The 16,547-nt window shown below is 31.7% G+C and overlaps 1 protein-coding gene and 17 non-coding genes across 18 annotated transcripts in view; 5 read left to right on the top strand and 13 right to left on the bottom strand.

Moving 5' to 3' along the window:
* Positions 1-1,474: 1,474 nt before the first annotated feature.
* Positions 1,475-1,547, top strand: Trnam-cau. The gene has a single exon. It is a non-coding gene; the product is annotated as a tRNA-Met (tRNA).
* A 440-nt stretch (positions 1,548-1,987) lies between these two features.
* Positions 1,988-2,069, bottom strand: Trnal-aag. The gene has a single exon. It is a non-coding gene; the product is annotated as a tRNA-Leu (tRNA).
* Positions 2,070-2,247: 178 nt separating this feature from the next.
* On the top strand, positions 2,248-2,320 carry Trnam-cau. Its single transcript has one exon. It is a non-coding gene; the product is annotated as a tRNA-Met (tRNA).
* Positions 2,321-3,958: 1,638 nt separating this feature from the next.
* On the top strand, positions 3,959-4,031 carry Trnam-cau. The gene has a single exon. It is a non-coding gene; the product is annotated as a tRNA-Met (tRNA).
* A 500-nt stretch (positions 4,032-4,531) lies between these two features.
* Trnav-aac lies at positions 4,532-4,604 on the bottom strand. The gene has a single exon. It is a non-coding gene; the product is annotated as a tRNA-Val (tRNA).
* Positions 4,605-4,678: 74 nt separating this feature from the next.
* Positions 4,679-4,751, bottom strand: Trnaa-agc. Its single transcript has one exon. It is a non-coding gene; the product is annotated as a tRNA-Ala (tRNA).
* A 312-nt stretch (positions 4,752-5,063) lies between these two features.
* Trnas-aga lies at positions 5,064-5,140 on the bottom strand. Its single transcript has one exon. It is a non-coding gene; the product is annotated as a tRNA-Ser (tRNA).
* Positions 5,141-5,235: 95 nt separating this feature from the next.
* Trnat-agu lies at positions 5,236-5,309 on the bottom strand. Its single transcript has one exon. It is a non-coding gene; the product is annotated as a tRNA-Thr (tRNA).
* A 69-nt stretch (positions 5,310-5,378) lies between these two features.
* Positions 5,379-5,450, bottom strand: Trnav-aac. The gene has a single exon. It is a non-coding gene; the product is annotated as a tRNA-Val (tRNA).
* Positions 5,451-5,524: 74 nt separating this feature from the next.
* Trnaa-agc lies at positions 5,525-5,597 on the bottom strand. Its single transcript has one exon. It is a non-coding gene; the product is annotated as a tRNA-Ala (tRNA).
* Positions 5,598-5,910: 313 nt separating this feature from the next.
* Trnas-aga lies at positions 5,911-5,992 on the bottom strand. The gene has a single exon. It is a non-coding gene; the product is annotated as a tRNA-Ser (tRNA).
* Positions 5,993-6,076: 84 nt separating this feature from the next.
* Positions 6,077-6,150, bottom strand: Trnat-agu. Its single transcript has one exon. It is a non-coding gene; the product is annotated as a tRNA-Thr (tRNA).
* A 66-nt stretch (positions 6,151-6,216) lies between these two features.
* Trnaf-aaa lies at positions 6,217-6,329 on the bottom strand. The gene is made up of 2 exons: positions 6,295-6,329; positions 6,217-6,252 (listed from the first exon to the last, which is right to left on the bottom strand). It is a non-coding gene; the product is annotated as a tRNA-Phe (tRNA).
* Positions 6,330-7,255: 926 nt separating this feature from the next.
* The window catches only part of LOC108557575, a gene marked incomplete at its 5' end in the record, with an annotated part of 32,464 nt that continues 23,172 nt past the window's right edge, over positions 7,256-16,547 (bottom strand). Inside the window, 2 exons of the mRNA XM_017914157.1 lie at positions 7,256-7,545; positions 8,056-8,197. Of these exons, the coding sequence (XP_017769646.1) occupies positions 7,256-7,545; positions 8,056-8,197 (432 nt within the window). The remainder of the gene's footprint in view (positions 7,546-8,055; positions 8,198-16,547) is intronic.
* Positions 8,502-8,583, bottom strand: Trnal-aag. The gene has a single exon. It is a non-coding gene; the product is annotated as a tRNA-Leu (tRNA).
* On the top strand, positions 8,781-8,853 carry Trnam-cau. Its single transcript has one exon. It is a non-coding gene; the product is annotated as a tRNA-Met (tRNA).
* Positions 9,435-9,516, bottom strand: Trnal-aag. Its single transcript has one exon. It is a non-coding gene; the product is annotated as a tRNA-Leu (tRNA).
* Trnam-cau lies at positions 9,696-9,768 on the top strand. Its single transcript has one exon. It is a non-coding gene; the product is annotated as a tRNA-Met (tRNA).

Raw genomic sequence — 16,547 nt, 5'->3', positions numbered from 1 at the left:
AATATTGCCCGAGGAGAGGAATGCTGAATAGTTTCTGAACACCTGAAATGTAACTGAAAAGAAACAAATACAAATTTATTATTTTTATGATTTTTCAATCAACTTTTTAATAACAGTTGGTGGAACGTGCATGAATCTCTTCATCATAATAAACGAGTGAGCAGCTCCATACCATTTCTGTCCTCATCTTAATTTCATGTATGTCCTCGAAAAGTTTTTCAGCTCTGAGCAATAAAATACTGTGTGCATCTTATACATGTGTACTGAACGTGCACTTCAGTCTGTACTGCTTCGTGGTGACTTCGCTTACGGTAACTGTAAGATCCCTTCAAACACATTTCCACATTACCCTGTCACTTTGACGTGTTTCTCTTTATATCACTCAGATGGAGGAAATACCCAATTCGTTTTACTTCAGCGGTTGGGAGGACGGAACTAAAGAATTCCGCAGTTGCATCACGCTGTGCGTAATGAAGGCTCAGAAGGAATTCGTCGTGAAGGCGGGTGGCATGTTGGAAATCTACAGGGGATCAGTAACGGCCGTAAGTTGTTTTGGCATCAACTTTTAATTGTGATGGATTCGGCGGGATTTTCAAACAAAGCGACTCTTAATTGGGACGCCGAACTCCTCCGTTACTTAATTACCTCTCGCTCATTACTCACACGCTGCACTTTTTATTTCCGGCTTAAGGGATTCTTTGAAACCAAAAACCCCCTCAACCTCCATCACCACCCACCGATTTAAATCTCTCTTCCCGCTGAGCACCCAATTAGTAATAGCGTTGCTGTGGCAGACCTGCATAGTAAATCCCCGTTCGATTTTAATATGATCTCATTATTGGCTTAAAATGCTGCACGCGATATGCTTTAAGCCTATTACGATCTAATACCTTTGATTAATTATTCCAATTTAAATCTACCTCTAAATTATTGGTTTTCTGTTTGAAGACAAACTACAAAATGCTTTTATTAACGAAATAAGACTTGAAATCAGAATTTTATAATTTTTGAGATATTTACAAGATAGTATAAATACTAATTTTAAAAAATGTCTTTAAAATACATATTTGATGATCTTAGGAGGTAATCGAGTAGTTAGACAAAACGTAAAGACAATTCAGTTTCAACTTTAACGGCATATTCAAGGAAAACAGCAAAAAACACAAAAGTGATAGACTGCTCGTTGTAAAGGCTATAATTTTATCTTTAGTTTGCATTTTTAAGTATCCTACTAGCATACCTTGGTATCGAGTAATTATTTTTTTATAATCTAAACAAATGACAATATTTGTAATATTTTTCAGATTTATATAAAATCATTCGTACTATAAGACGTAAATATCTTCACTCTATGATTTTTATTCATGATTATTATACAGGTGAAGTACAATACTAATACTATTTTGACATGATTATTCGAAATAAGAAAACAAACTGTCAATTCCCTAGTTATTTGACATATGACATTTCTATAGCCTCGATGGCGCAGTAGGCAGCGCGTAAGTCTCATAATCTTAAGGTCGTGAGTTCGACCCTCACTCGGGGCATTACTTTTAATTAAATATAAACTAATTATAAATACGCAATATGCAATAATTAAAATAATCAAAAGGTTACTGGATTTATCTCTGCTAAGTAAACGAGTTTTGGTTAATTTAACAAAGGAATTAAAAAATATTTTCTGTTTTAAATAAATTAAGATGCTAATTAACTTTATGAATATTATCAAGGACAAAGAAAAATATTATTAAAACATGAAAGGTTAATTGTGACGTTTCTTCACGTACTCATAAAAATGTACTGTAGACAACTTTTCAGAATTTGTTTTACTATTTTTAAAACAAAACTTTAAAATATTAGTGTTTTGAACAATATAATAAATACAAAAATAAATTATTTTAATTTTGTTAATTCAATTGATTTATAATTTGAATATAAATCTAATACAATCAATCGATGTAACCAATTTATGTAATACTAAAATAGTTGGCAGCGGTGGGATTCGAACCCACGCCTCCGAAGAGACTGGTGCCTTAAACCAGCGCCTTAGACCGCTCGGCCACGCTACCTAGGTATATGTCAAATTGGTGGAAGCGCCGGGTAATTTATATTTATTTTTGACATATTTAACATAAAACATATTCAATATGTAAGGATTCTATACAATTGTAAAATATTCATTCAATTGATAAATTGACAACTGTCATCTGTCAAAATAAAAAAATATTGACATTTGACGTTTTCATAGCCTCGATGGCGCAGTAGGCAGCGCGTAAGTCTCATAATCTTAAGGTCGTGAGTTCGACCCTCACTCGGGGCATTATTTTGAATCACATAATAGACAACTTACTTGCATAATATTTATTGGAACAATAAAAAACAAAATTAAACATTTCCATAGAATAATAACCAAGCAAAAAGTTAACTACTTCAAAGACTTATTTATCTTTGTTGAAACTATTTACTTAATAATAATTAATAATTTTGTAGTCTATTAATTCAAAAAGTACCGAGTAGGTCAATTTGATACTGATCGCTCAGTTTCGGATAAATTAAAAAAAAAATCAATGCCAAAACTGGGAGAGTTTATAATATTTTTGCGAAGATCAGATCCGATAATATATGTTAAACAATGTAAAATCCGTGAAATATAACTTATTTCTAAGGTGGTTTCATTTTGATCCTCGTTTTGGTAAATTAGGTGTACAATCTAATATCGTTATAAGTCACCTGGACAAGCAATACAACTTACAAAAATGTTAGAACAGATTAAACTATGGCATAATGTTGAAAGGATAAAAATATTGAATTCTTTTTTTTATTATTGTTTTTTATTGTTAAATTATAAAATAAAAGGTTGCAGCGGTGGGATTCGAACCCACGCCTCCAGAGACTGGTGCCTAAACCAGCGCCTTAGACCGCTCGGCCACGCTGCCTGTTTCATTCGGCAGTAGACACTAAGTAAATGTCAAAGTTGGTGGATGCGCCGGGATATTGAAATTTATGTATTTATATTTTTATTATAAAACAATAAAAATATATCAAAATTATTTGAAAATTACTTCCAATTTTCATATAATTCATTAAAAATTGAATCTAGTTAGAAATATGTGAGACAAGCAGACAACATTTGAAGTTTCTAATAAAATAATTACTATTTGTTTCTCTTTATTTTCATTCCAAAAAAATATCTAAATTATTTGAAATTTGGAAATACAAATTCATATCATATCAATCGGTGATAGTTTGGTACAAAAGAGACATTTTTAAGATATTGATTGCTTAAAAAAGTCTAGTAGACTCATATCACATTTCAATCGCATATGAACACAACTATTATAGACTAAAGCCGCATTGTTTCATCAAAAAAGTCACGGATTTTCAAAAATTTGAATCAAGTTTGAAATATATGAGACAAGTTGACAACATTTGAAGTTTCTTATAAAATGATTACTAAATGTTTCTATTTTGTTTTCAAATTTAAAATAAAAAATATTAGCAGGGACGAAATTAGTACAAGAGGATTATTTAAAATATTTTTTTTATGTATTATTTGTTTATTATAGAATTTTTATTTATACATTTTGAACTTAATGCCTTCCATCAACCAAATTTATATCTTCCTATTGATATACTTAACATTAATACTTTATATGTTGAAATTAGAAAAAAATCTGAAAAATTTATCTAATATTGTTCAATTTGATGGATGATGTATTATTTTGTAAAAATCCATCTACTGTTGATTCCGCTTAATCGGGACACATCGGGACTAGTATATTTGTCTCGAAGTTCCATTTCCATTTGTTATTTGCTGGGTATTGTTTCAGTTCCTTAGGATTTGTCCCTAATAAGTGGCTGTCCTGATTAATAACTTCTATTTATTAGATAAATCACTATATCACTTTTCAAATCAAATTGTCAGATATTATTCTGTTTCATGTTATATAATACCACAGCCTCGATGGCGCAGTAGGCAGCGCGTAAGTCTCATAATCTTAAGGTCGTGAGTTCGAGCCTCACTCGGGGCATAAATTTTAATTCCAGTAATTCACACACAATTGTTCAATTATAAATAAATCTAAAGTCAATCAATGTACCTTGAAACTTGCTCATTAAATACGGTTCGTTTTGTTTGAGTGCAGTTATAGTATAGTTTCTATTAACAATAATTATATGATATTATAATTTAGAAAAATATAAAAATTGACGTTATTTTATACAGTTAAAATAATAACTAAAGTATTAAACAGAAATCTAAATATTTTTCGAAAACATTAGATAGAATTATGTTGCTAGACAAGAACCGCATTCCTCGAATGACAAGCTATGATAACCACTACACCACGGAAACTGATATCTTTAAATATTTTGATGATATCAATTTCCTTGAATCATTCATTATTCTTTATGTAAATTTCATTAAAATGTGTATTCACTGAGTAAGCAAACGCTCCGCATGCTTATTTTGAATTTATTTCGATATTTTTGTTTGTTTTTGTTATGATATACTTTTCGATAATACTAAAATTGTTTCCGCCCGGGATCGAACCGGGGACCTTCCGCGTGTTAGGCGGATGTGATAACCACTACACCACGGAAACTGATATCTATAAATATATTTATGATATCAATGTCGTGACTCATCGAATATTTGTTTTGATATATCATTAAAAAGTGGAGGCGCCGGGCATCGATCCCGGTACCTCTCGCATGCTAAGCGAGCGCTCTACCATCTGAGCTACGCCCCCTTGATATATATAAATTTTGTTTTTTTTTGTTTATTTTATGATATACTTTGGTTCATAAGAAAATTGTTTACACGTAGGTCTGAACCTAGGAACTTTTGTATGTTAGGAGTGTGTATTAGAAACTTACTTAGCCATAGAAACGCACATTTTTTTATATTTCGTTGATATCAATTTAGTGATATAGTCAATGTTATATTCAACTGCACATGCCATAGAAAGTCTTGATTTGAATCTTAGTAATTTTTGCCTTTACTATAATTTGACATAAATATCTTTATTTCTAGATATCATGTTGTGTTTAAAATGTGTCATCGCAGTCGGTAGGATTCGAACCTACGCTCCGGAATCTGATTTCTAGTCAGACGCCTTAACCGCTCGGCCACGACTGCTTATATCTTCAGATTAATCTTGATATATCCATTTTTATGATACATTTTAGTATCTTAAAAGAAGTTAAGCATTAAATGTGGTGATACCACTTGCTAGGCCCCGGGGAGATTCGAACTCCCGATCTCCTGTTTACTAGACAGGCGCTTTAACCAACTAAGCCACGGCGCCGTTAATGTATCTAATTATGATATATTCTGGATAATTATGTTTATATATCATTAGGTATCATTAAAATTGTTTTTCCGCCCGGGATCGAACCGGGGACCTTCGCGTGTTAGGCGGATGTGATAACCACTACACCACGGAAACTGATATCTTTAAATATATTGATGATATCAATTTCGTGACTCATCGAATATTTGATATGATATATCATTAAAAAGTGGAGGCGCCGGGCATCGATCCCGGTACCTCTCGCATGCTAAGCGAGCGCTCTACCATCTGAGCTACGCCCCCTTGATATACATAAATTTTGGTATTTTTTTGTTTATTTTATGATTACGTTTGTTATAACAAAATTTTTATACTCAGCATAAAATATAGGTCCTTCTGTATGATAGCGTATGTATTAGAAACTCACTAAACCATGGAAACGCACATTCTTTTGATATTTCGATGATATCAATTTAATGATATAATCAATGTTATATTCAACTGCACATAACAACATAGAAACTCTTGATTTGAATTTTAGTAATTTTTGCTCTAATTATAATTTGACACAAATATCTTTATTTTTAGATATCATGTTGTTTTTAAAATGTGTCATCGCAGTCGGTAGGATTCGAACCTACGCTCCCAGAGGGAATCTGATTTCTAGTCAGACGCCTTAACCGCTCGGCCACGACTGCTTATATATTAATATAAATTTGATAGATCTCTTTTTATGATACATTTTATATCTTAAAAGAATTGCATTGGTGAATATCACTGCTAGGCCCCGGGGAGATTCGAACTCCCGATCTCCTGTTTACTAGACAGGCGCTTTAACCAACTAAGCCACGGCGCCGTTAATGTATCTAATTATGATATATTTGGATAATTATGTTTATATATCATTAGGTATCATTAAAATTGTTTCCGCCCGGGATCGAACCGGGGACCTTCCGCGTGTTAGCAGCTTCTAGCACTAGGTCGGTGATTCTAGTGTCTCTTTCGCGGATGTGATAACCACTACACCACGGAAACTGATATCTTTGAATAATTTGATTTGATTTTTTTTTAATCATTTATTCTTTTTTCGGTAAATATGTATAGAAGTTCTGCGCCAGCTTCCTTGCGTAGTCCTAGATCCTAGGAATGTTCGCTTCCTCGTGCAATTCGTCTATCCTTGTAGACCGGTCCTTATTCAGTGCAAGGCGCAGGTACTTGTTTTGGTATACCTGAAGGATTTTGAAGTTGGTGTCGCTGGCACTGCACCAGACGGGGTCGCCGTACATCATGATGGGTCTGTGTATTGACTTATATATTAGCAGTTTGTTGCTGCTCTCGATGCCGCTTCTCTGTGCCATCAGTAGGTAGAGCTGTCTCATCAGTCCGTATAGTCTGGCTACCGTCTACTTCATGTGTACCTTGTGGGTCTGACTCTTGTCCAGGTGGGTCCCCAGGCCTATCGCAGCTCTCGGTTGGATTTTCCTTCCGAAGACGAAGGCTGTTTTTTCTCGTGATGTGTTGATGTTGAATACACCCACGTCGGTCTTGTCAGCTAGTTTATTCTGATTTTCTACCTGTCAAAGTAGTTGATGGTCCGCATGTCGACTTCCTTTTTCTGGATCCCGATGTTGATCATAGCCGAGATCCCGTACACCACTGTATCATCTGCAAAGAGTGCAAGATTCGTGTTGTGTCCCTTCGGAATGTCGTTGATGTACAGGGTGAATAACACGGGAGCTAGCACCGACCCTTGAAGCACTCCTGCAATTACCTCTTTCGGTGGGCTCACATCCTCGTTGCCCTTGACTGTCACATGGCGATCTGTGAGGTAGCTGTGCATGAGACGAATTTGTGGCTCTGAGAATTTGTACTTAATCAGTTTGTAGAGAAGTCCGTCTGTTTAGATTTGGTCGAACGCTTTCTCTATGTCTATGAGTCCAAGTGCGGTGGATTTCTGCTCGTTAAATGGAGATGTCATTGGCGAGACTCGCAACCTGGTGGACCGAGCTATCCGAAGATCTGAATCCGTGCTGCTCGTTGATCAGGATGTTGTTGTCGTTCGTTCGCATATTTTGCTTGTGCTGTCGAGAAGGCTGATTGGGCGGTAGCTTGCTAGTTGGTGCGGATTCTTTCCTGGCTTTGGTATCGAAATCACCCATCAGGTCAGCAATGTACCAGATTTCAGCGTGCCGTTCATGATATGCGTCAACGCGACAAGGCCCTTCTTCGACAAGTTCCTCAGGATGATATTCTGGATAGTGTCTTCACCAGGAATATTCCTGTGCGCGGACTTAAGGATGACCTTCTTTACCTCGCTGTGAGAAAGTTCATCTGCACCCTGTCGTCCTGGCTCCGAGTCCGTTGACGATTCGGTTTATAGTTTATAGTCAGTAGTCATATTTTGACATTTTTTATAGCCTCGATGGAATAGTAATCTCAGTTCACCCTGTGCAGTGGAGCACCCCCGAGCTGAACACAATTAAGAACCAACCAAGAAGAACAAAAAACAAGAAAAAATCCCTATCAATCATCGTTGGAGAGCATTGCTATGAATCTGATCAGCAGTTCATTATGACCTGTAAACAAATATTAAAAAATGATGTAATGGTTATGTACAACCGACCTCCTAAAAATGACAATTATTCGAACCCAAAGTATCGAAGATCACAAAACTCTTTTAAAAGCACTTGAAGAAAACAAAACAAAATTTTATACGTTCTCGAGGGAGAATGAGAAGAACCATGCCTTTGTCATGTAGAACCTTCCAGAGGACTGGTCATCGGAAGAAGTTGAAGAGGATCAGAAAAAGAGTACAAGAGATACAAAAAGGTCTCGAAGATGAGGACCACACCAGCATTATTCGTGCTTCTGGAGAACACTATCCTCAAGGATCTACAAAAGATCTACAAAAAACAAAATGGAGCCAAAATTCATAAACCCAAATGGAGCCATAATCAAACAACTTCGTCAATTGAATAAATATCGGATGGTATAGATTGAACATAAACATTTTCTACTGTCTTATCAAATTCAAGATTTTCCTGGAAATTTTTCAGAAAATTATAATAATGACTCACTAGGCCTGTTCAAAATGTGGGCATTGTACCACATTTTGAATAAGCCGCTCAAAAAGTTAAATTATTAACATATGTGATAATTATTGTCCTATATAAATTATGATGCATGTTTGTGTAATATCAAAACAGTTGGCAGCGGTGGGATTCGAACCCACGCCTCCGAAGAGATTGGTGCCTTAAACCAGCGCCTTAGACCGCTCGGCCACGCTACCTGGTATATGTCAATTATGGTGGATGCGCCGGGATATATTCAAATATTTTTTGACATTTTTAATAAATACCACTAAAAATTTGTCAAATTTCTTAGCGGAAAATAAACTAGATAAAATAGTCAAATGTGAAATAAATAGATCAATTGACAACTATCACCTGACAAAAACGAAATTAGTTGACATTTGACATTTTCATAGCCTCGATGGCGCAGTAGGCAGCGCGTAAGTCTCATAATCTTAAGGTCGTGAGTTCGACCCTCACTCGGGGCATTACTTTTGATTAAGTAACATAAAACATGTGAAGTACATAAAGGATATATAAAATGTAATCAAAATTACCTGCATTTTACAATAGTAGCATCAAAACAGTATAAATATATTATTTAGACAAAACCGAGAAAAATCTTAATAAATTTAAATAAAATATTCTCATATATAATATATTCATTGGTGGGCAGAAAAACCTGTGGCAATTTGATTTTTTTTTTGTGAATATTTTATTGTACTTAGTTTATTTTTTGATGTTTTATTATTTATATTATTTGTAAAGTTCCTTTTTGAACAAAATCATCACAAAAATTTGAAATTTATAGTTCCAACTTAATGAAAGACAAACATTAAAGTTTACAAAAAGATTCTTAAAAATAGAATTTTAACTTATATTATATAGTTCAAACCCATATGAAAATAAGCCTACAAAAAAAATCATAAATATAACAAATTTACATATTTTTGGCAATTTCATTCATATAATTTTCAATATAAATCGTTTTTTATCAACTTATATTTTTTTTTGTAAGATGTTATTTTTTTCAATATTTCGTAGTGATAAATTGAATAATAAAAATTATTGGCAGCGGTGGGATTCGAACCCACGCCTCCGAAGAGACTGGTGCCTTAAACCAGCGCCTTAGACCGCTCGGCCACGCTACCTAGGTATATGTCAAATATAGTGGATGCGCCGGGTAATTTATATTTATTTTTGACATATTTAACATAAAACATATAAAATATCTAAGCATTTTATACTATTGTAAAATATTCATTCAATTGATAAATTGACAACTGTCATCTGTCAAAATAAAAATATATTGACATTTGACGTTTCCATAGCCTCGATGGCGCAGTAGGCAGCGCGTAAGTCTCATAATCTTAAGGTCGTGAGTTCGACCCTCACTCGGGGCATTACTTTTAATTGCATAACATATAATTATTGTAATCATATTTTCGACTAATGAAAATTCGTTAATTGAATGAAATGCATATATTTTAAACGATTATATTGATTAACATACCATAGTACATTAGAATGTTAAAACCTTTCAATTTGAACAGATACACATTTTCTCATGTATTGATTTTAGAAACTACAATCATACCAACGCTCCTAACAAAACTGACACTTATATAGAATTACTTAACCTAACTTACGAAGGTATCAACTATCTGAACTAAAGCTGATGTTGCCTAAGTCAATTTAAGAAGATCACAACTTATTTAGTATCTTATGTAAACTACTTAACTTGCTTAACGAGTTTAATCCTTTCAAAAATTTCAGGATTTTTACTCGTATAGTGAAAAATATTCAAAAATACACATTATATGTGTACACAGGTATTAAAAATGATGTAGTAGACGCGCAATCCGGGACTTCTCTTCTCATGGTCACTCGTTATGCAAAACGTCGCTCGTTAAAGTCACTTTTCTCACAATTCATTTTGCTCGTTAAGCGAGGTTCTACTGTATTCTAAATAAGTAAAAAAGTATTTTCTTTCTCTTTTAGACTTTCCATCCTTATAAATTTCAAATAATATTGCATAATAATATGATTTAAATAATTATTAACGTATTTTACCCTAATATTTAATGTAAATATTTTGTACAACAAATTAATCTAAAATTAACTAATTCTAATGGACATATTCTGTTATGTAATGAAACAATGCATATGTATGTACATTAGAATACATGGATTCAAAAATTGGAATACCATAAATGCATGACCGAACTCAATATTAGGGGACACGACTTCGTGGTTACTTTCAGCGCCTTCTACTCCCCTTTTCAGGAATTCAAGTACCATTGTTCTCCGAATTCGTTGCGCGCTCGCCATTATTGCAAGTTTCCATTTATATTTTTTATGATTCCGGATTGTACGTATGCACTGGCCTTTTCCACTCCATACATATTTCTCTCATATTCAAACACACATATTACATACATGTGAATATTCATATAAATATGTATGTATGCATTTATATAATCCAAATGCCCGAAACTTTTGTTTCATCCTTGCAAGTAGTGTGTTGTAGTTTGCTACGCAAAAGTTTACATTCACGATGTTTTTTTTTTCCTGTTGTATGAACTAGGAATGAAAAAGTTAACAAAACTTTTCTCGGCGTATGTGAGCATACACATTTTTTTTTACAGAAACGATAAAATTTTTATTAACTTTTATCTGAAATTATATAGTCTGCTTTGCGTTTTCCGCTTTTGGCCCCAAAGCTCGCATGCTAATGCAGTGCACACATTCTACATAATTAAATTTAAATTATTAATTTAAAACTTAGTTTATTTAGCGCCTATATGGCTGTAAAATATATTTCATTATTCATTTAATCAATATTAATTCATTAAAATAAAAATTCTGTAATTGTAATATTTTTTTACAAATTTATTTCACATTGTTTGAGAATAAATATTATTTTTAAATACTCAAATTTAACAAAAAGTAATATTATTTACAAATATATTTCACATACTATAATTTTTAGTATTATGTTATTTATTATTTATTATAATTTCTAAATGTATTAATATAATCATTTCAATTATACTTTTTTCTAATTTAAAGGTATTTAAAACTTCGTATTCGTTCTACTTGATAATGCAAAATATGAAGGAGGTTCAGAAATAATTGAAATCACTGCAATTATAAACAGCAGATATTATGCAAATAAGAGGTATGTAGATTTTTGTAAATATTGCATTAATATATAAAAAATTAGAATCTGTTTTAGCACATATTTGATTCAATATGGATAATCTACAATAGTTTATTAATACATTTATTTTGTATTATAAAGTTTGATTTATTAAGTTTACTTTAGGAAATAATTCAATAATCAAATATAAAGGATAATGTTTATGTTAAGTCCTATAGTCTTATTTGTACAATTGTGTTGAGTTTTTCTTAAATTTATAATTTATTGTTGCTATAAAAATTATTATTTTCATTACTTAACAATTTATATTAGAGACGTGTGCATTTTATTTATATAATAATTAACTTAATAATAATATAATATTATATATTGCAACAGTTATACATTAATAAATAAAATCTGTAACCCAAATATCCTTCCCAGATTATCCCAATTCCAATACCTAACATCCCTCGATCGATCCTTCTTGATCCTACTCCGCTGATTTTTTTCCTCATTCTTCTGTTTTTCATATATATCGTTGTGGAGTCTTAGAAGGGTTTATCAATATTAAATGCAATATTCTTAATTAGTTTTATTATACATATCAGAGTTTTTATTGAGAAGTCAACTATACAATAGTTGATCTCATGGATTATTAACTAAGAGTTACATTCTCCTCTTAAGTTAATAATTAGGAAGACAGTGTTCTTCCTTTGACACTCCAACTAAGATTATCTTCTACGTTGGACCCTCTAACTAAGACTATCGTCTCAGTTCAGCCCCATAACTAAAACTAAATTATATTTTTTATGTTGTTTAATTTTATTCACAATTTGTTCATCAATGAGTAAATTTAATATCGCGTTTAACATTAAATGAATAATCTTTCCCGGTGGATTTTGTTGGTTGGCTGTCATCTTGTAGGTTAACTAGTATATTGATGCTATGTGATTATTTCCTTTGACTGTGAATCTGCTGCTATTCTTAAGACAATTACTTGGCCTTCACTATATGCTGAACCTCATTCATTTGACTGTCTATCTGTGATGAACGATGGCCCTTTTGCTGCAAACACCAAGAAGGCTCACAAGATTCGAACCGGCGCCCAAAAATCATGGGTAGGGCGACTTAATCATTCGGAGTCGCCCACTAAATTATATAATACAAAAATGTAAAAAGGGACTGCATGGGATGTAAGGAAATCAGTTTTGATCTTGTTGAAAATACATCCGTTTCTTTATCTAAGTTTTATGATCCTACCCAAATATCTAAAGGCTGAAGAATGCTGTTGATAAAATAAACTATTAAAATAGTTATTCTAAATAATCACGTACAAATATCCGTTTGTATATTTGATGGATACGTATATTTGATGGAAAATGGTAGACCTAATAAATATACATATTAATTATACAAAACATATGTATACAGTCTGTTTACCAAATTTATTGACATGTAAAAAACCGGAGTTCAGCTACAAATATTATTCCATAAATGGTTTAACAATGTATGTAAAAAAAGTAGCATGATCATGGAAATATTTTTCTATATGTTTGAAGTCTACAAAGGGAATATTTTACATTTTTATTAAATGGTAGTCTCGTTTGATACTAAACATCTATTTGTAAATATAAATTTTACGTAAAATTTAATAATATTTTTTTGTAAAAAAATATATTTTTTTTTCTTTTAATTAAAGTGTTGATGAAATATTTATTGTGAATTAAATATGTTCGTTTTTAATATTTTTTTTAAGATGTAGTTTAATATTCAATTTTTAGTTACATAATATTTTTAACAAGATGTATGTATTAAATGATAAATAAAATGCATTCATTTTTATATACTTGAAACTTAGTAATAGTTTAGAAAAGGAATAAAGGTTTCCAAACACTCTCACTGATTATGTCATTAAGTGATTGAAATCCCATAATGGTATAAAAGTATACAAATCTTTGCACTTTGTATGAATATTTGTCCGTTAGCTAGTATATATACGAATTTATAATATGCGAAAAGGGAGCGCTGATTGTAACAACAACAACTGTATAATTATACAAATTAATGAAATTTGTAACTATGAATATTGTAAATGTGATTTTATTTGTTTGTTCATATGAATATTTGTACTTTAGCTGACGCATATGATAACAACATAATATTTACTACGTTTGTAGATACGAATATTAGAAAAGTGTTTTCTTAAAATTTTATTTGTTAATGTACGTTTACGTGGATACTTGTACGCTCCTAAATATACAGACGTTCATTAACTGCAGATTATATATGGCAACTACAAAATATTTAATATCAACAATGAATATTGTAACTATAAACATTATAAAAGTCTTTTTATTTGTCATTTTACCTTGGTATGAATATTGGACGTTAGTTAATACGAAAGTGTATAAGTATAACACATATATTTACGTTAAGTGAGCGTTAATAGTATGCGGCAACTATAGAATATTTACAATAAATAAAAGAGTTTGCAAATATGAATGTTAGAAAAGTGATTTTATGTCTAATGAATATTTGTATGTTAGTTAGTACGTATATAAATATTCATTAAATACTCTTTGACTGCTCATGGTAACTACAGAATATTTACTATCAATAGTGAAGTTTGTAACTCTGAATATTAGAAAAGTGTTTTTATTTCTCATAGTACGTTAGTATGAATATTTGTACGTCATTTAGTACGTACATAGACGTTTATTTATTACGTGTTGGTTGTATGTGACAACTGTAGTATATTTACTATAAAAATGAAGTTTATAAATATGAATATTGAAAATGTGGATGGTTTTAAGTTATTAACTAAAATAAATCAATGAGGGAAGAAAATATTGTTCAAAACAGTGTAAAGTTATTACTAGTTCGTACTTATGCACTTATTTCGGTGTTATCAGTAATGAGATATTTCGGAGTAGGAGGATTGTGTAGCAATAATAACCGTTTTGGAATCGCAGCCCTGCAGACCCATTACACGTTTTCGGGCCTGGGACTAAGTACGTAATATTATTTGAAAGGGTGGTCGTACTTCTCCACCCTCGTCCTCCTCCACCCCAACAAGCAGTTACAGTAAAACTTAGTCGTCTGCAATGCAGAAAAGCAAACAATAATAGATTTTATTATAACTATTCTTATCTAATTCCATAGAGCGAAATGCACCCTTTCCCACTGCCCTATTTATTTTCCATTAAAATTTCATAGCTCTGCAAATAAAACGAGCTGGGAGTGGACGGATTAATAATTCAGAAGTTCGGGATCTGCGGGAGCGAAGATGGAGGGAGGCGCATCCGGTCAAAGGGTCTACGACGAAGGGATACGTGTATAATATTTATTTCAACACATCTTCGAACTTCACGAGCAGACCATCTCATCCATTCCAATAGAGACTTGGAGACTGAGGAGGGTCTGGCTCGATATTATCTCGAGAAACGTGGAAATCGTAGGGTGCAAAAATAATAAAAGAGATGAGTGTAGGAATCGGAAGGAAATCGACAAAGGGAAAGCATTAAGGGTCGTTATTCGATCGGCGGCTGCTGCTGCTGCTGTGCAAACTTTCTTTGTTTCAAAACTGCTTAAGTTCCAGCAATTCCCATTTATTATTTTTTAATCTACTCACCAACTTAAAACCAATTTTATTACAGGATAAATAATGAGAGGAAAGAAGGATGAAGAAATTGGAGAAGTACCAAGAAAAAAAAAATGTATGTATATATGCGAGCTATTCGCGTATTCAGACTCGAAGCTATTACGTTCAAGTAGACGGAAACTTTGGGATATTAAAAGAAAAGCTAATTTCATACATATTTCCTCAACGCTAATTACATAATAAAACTTTTGCGTAATCGTTTTTGGTTGCTCCCTCCCGGTTTCGTATTAAAACCATCTTCAAAATTTAAATGATATAAAATCTAATATTGCGCTTATTAATAACGTAGTGTTGAACAAAATATTATTTTGCGGTTTTAATTGAATTACGAGAAAATTCAAGATTGGCGTTTTTAGCAATTAAATTTAGTCATTTTTTTTGTATGATAAAAGAAGCACGTTAATTCAATTTTGTACATAGCATAATGAAATATTTTCATTATTGAAATATCTTTCAATTAGTTTTTAATTTTGTTTCGACGTTTTTGTCACATTATAAACATTTAGACAATGTGATAATAATTCGTGTTATTCCTATTTGTTTTAAATAAATTTGATTCATTGAACACAAGTTAATATTATGTAATGTTTAGCAGTTTTAAAATTCATGTAGACTAATATAGTCATTTTCTAAGTTTATTTAGTATCTGTATTACATTATTAAGTACATTATCTTAAGTATAATACAGGTTTTTTACTTAAGTTTTTTAGGTTGAGATTAAGTATTATTTTGATTATTTAAGAAGATAAAGACAGTCTTCGATAATCTGTAAAAACTAATCTTGTTCTAAGAGTTAATCTTGTTAAACTCATACAATTTATAGTTTACTAGGTTTATGTATAGTACTATTTAGTAAGTTTATGAAGAATAATGTAGTATCTCTGTGCCTTAATAATTAATCTTATTATTAGAATTTTGTATATTTAAAAAGACTAAAATAACTAATATTATTCTCAGAATTTGTCTCGTTTAGCTACGTAGACTAAGTCCGGTTTTACTTAATTTTGTTAGATTTAGATTTAGTACCATTTTGTTTGTTTAATATAAATTAGATAGTCTTCCAGAAACTGTAATAATTGATCTTATTCTTAGTAATCATCTTGTTTAGCTACTTAGACTATTAAGTTTGTTATTTTCTTTACTATTTTGCACCTTTAACAAAAATAAGGCAAATTTTGTTAATCTTAGATTTAGTATATTTAAGCATGAGACAATTCAAATCTTCAAATTTAATCTTATTTTTCTTATTCATATAAAAGCCCCCAATTATTATGTTTTTATAAACTTATAAATTCAAGCTATAACAACAATTACTTTCATTGATAGCACTTGCACAAGTTATTTAACAAGTATAACAAACTAATAAGGCAGTTCAA

This window comes from Nicrophorus vespilloides, unplaced genomic scaffold (genome assembly GCF_001412225.1).
Source record: "Nicrophorus vespilloides isolate i.1.1-1 unplaced genomic scaffold, Nicve_v1.0, whole genome shotgun sequence".
Lineage (NCBI taxonomy): Eukaryota > Metazoa > Arthropoda > Insecta > Coleoptera > Silphidae > Nicrophorus > Nicrophorus vespilloides.
This window is presented reverse-complemented; position numbering and strand designations above follow the sequence as displayed.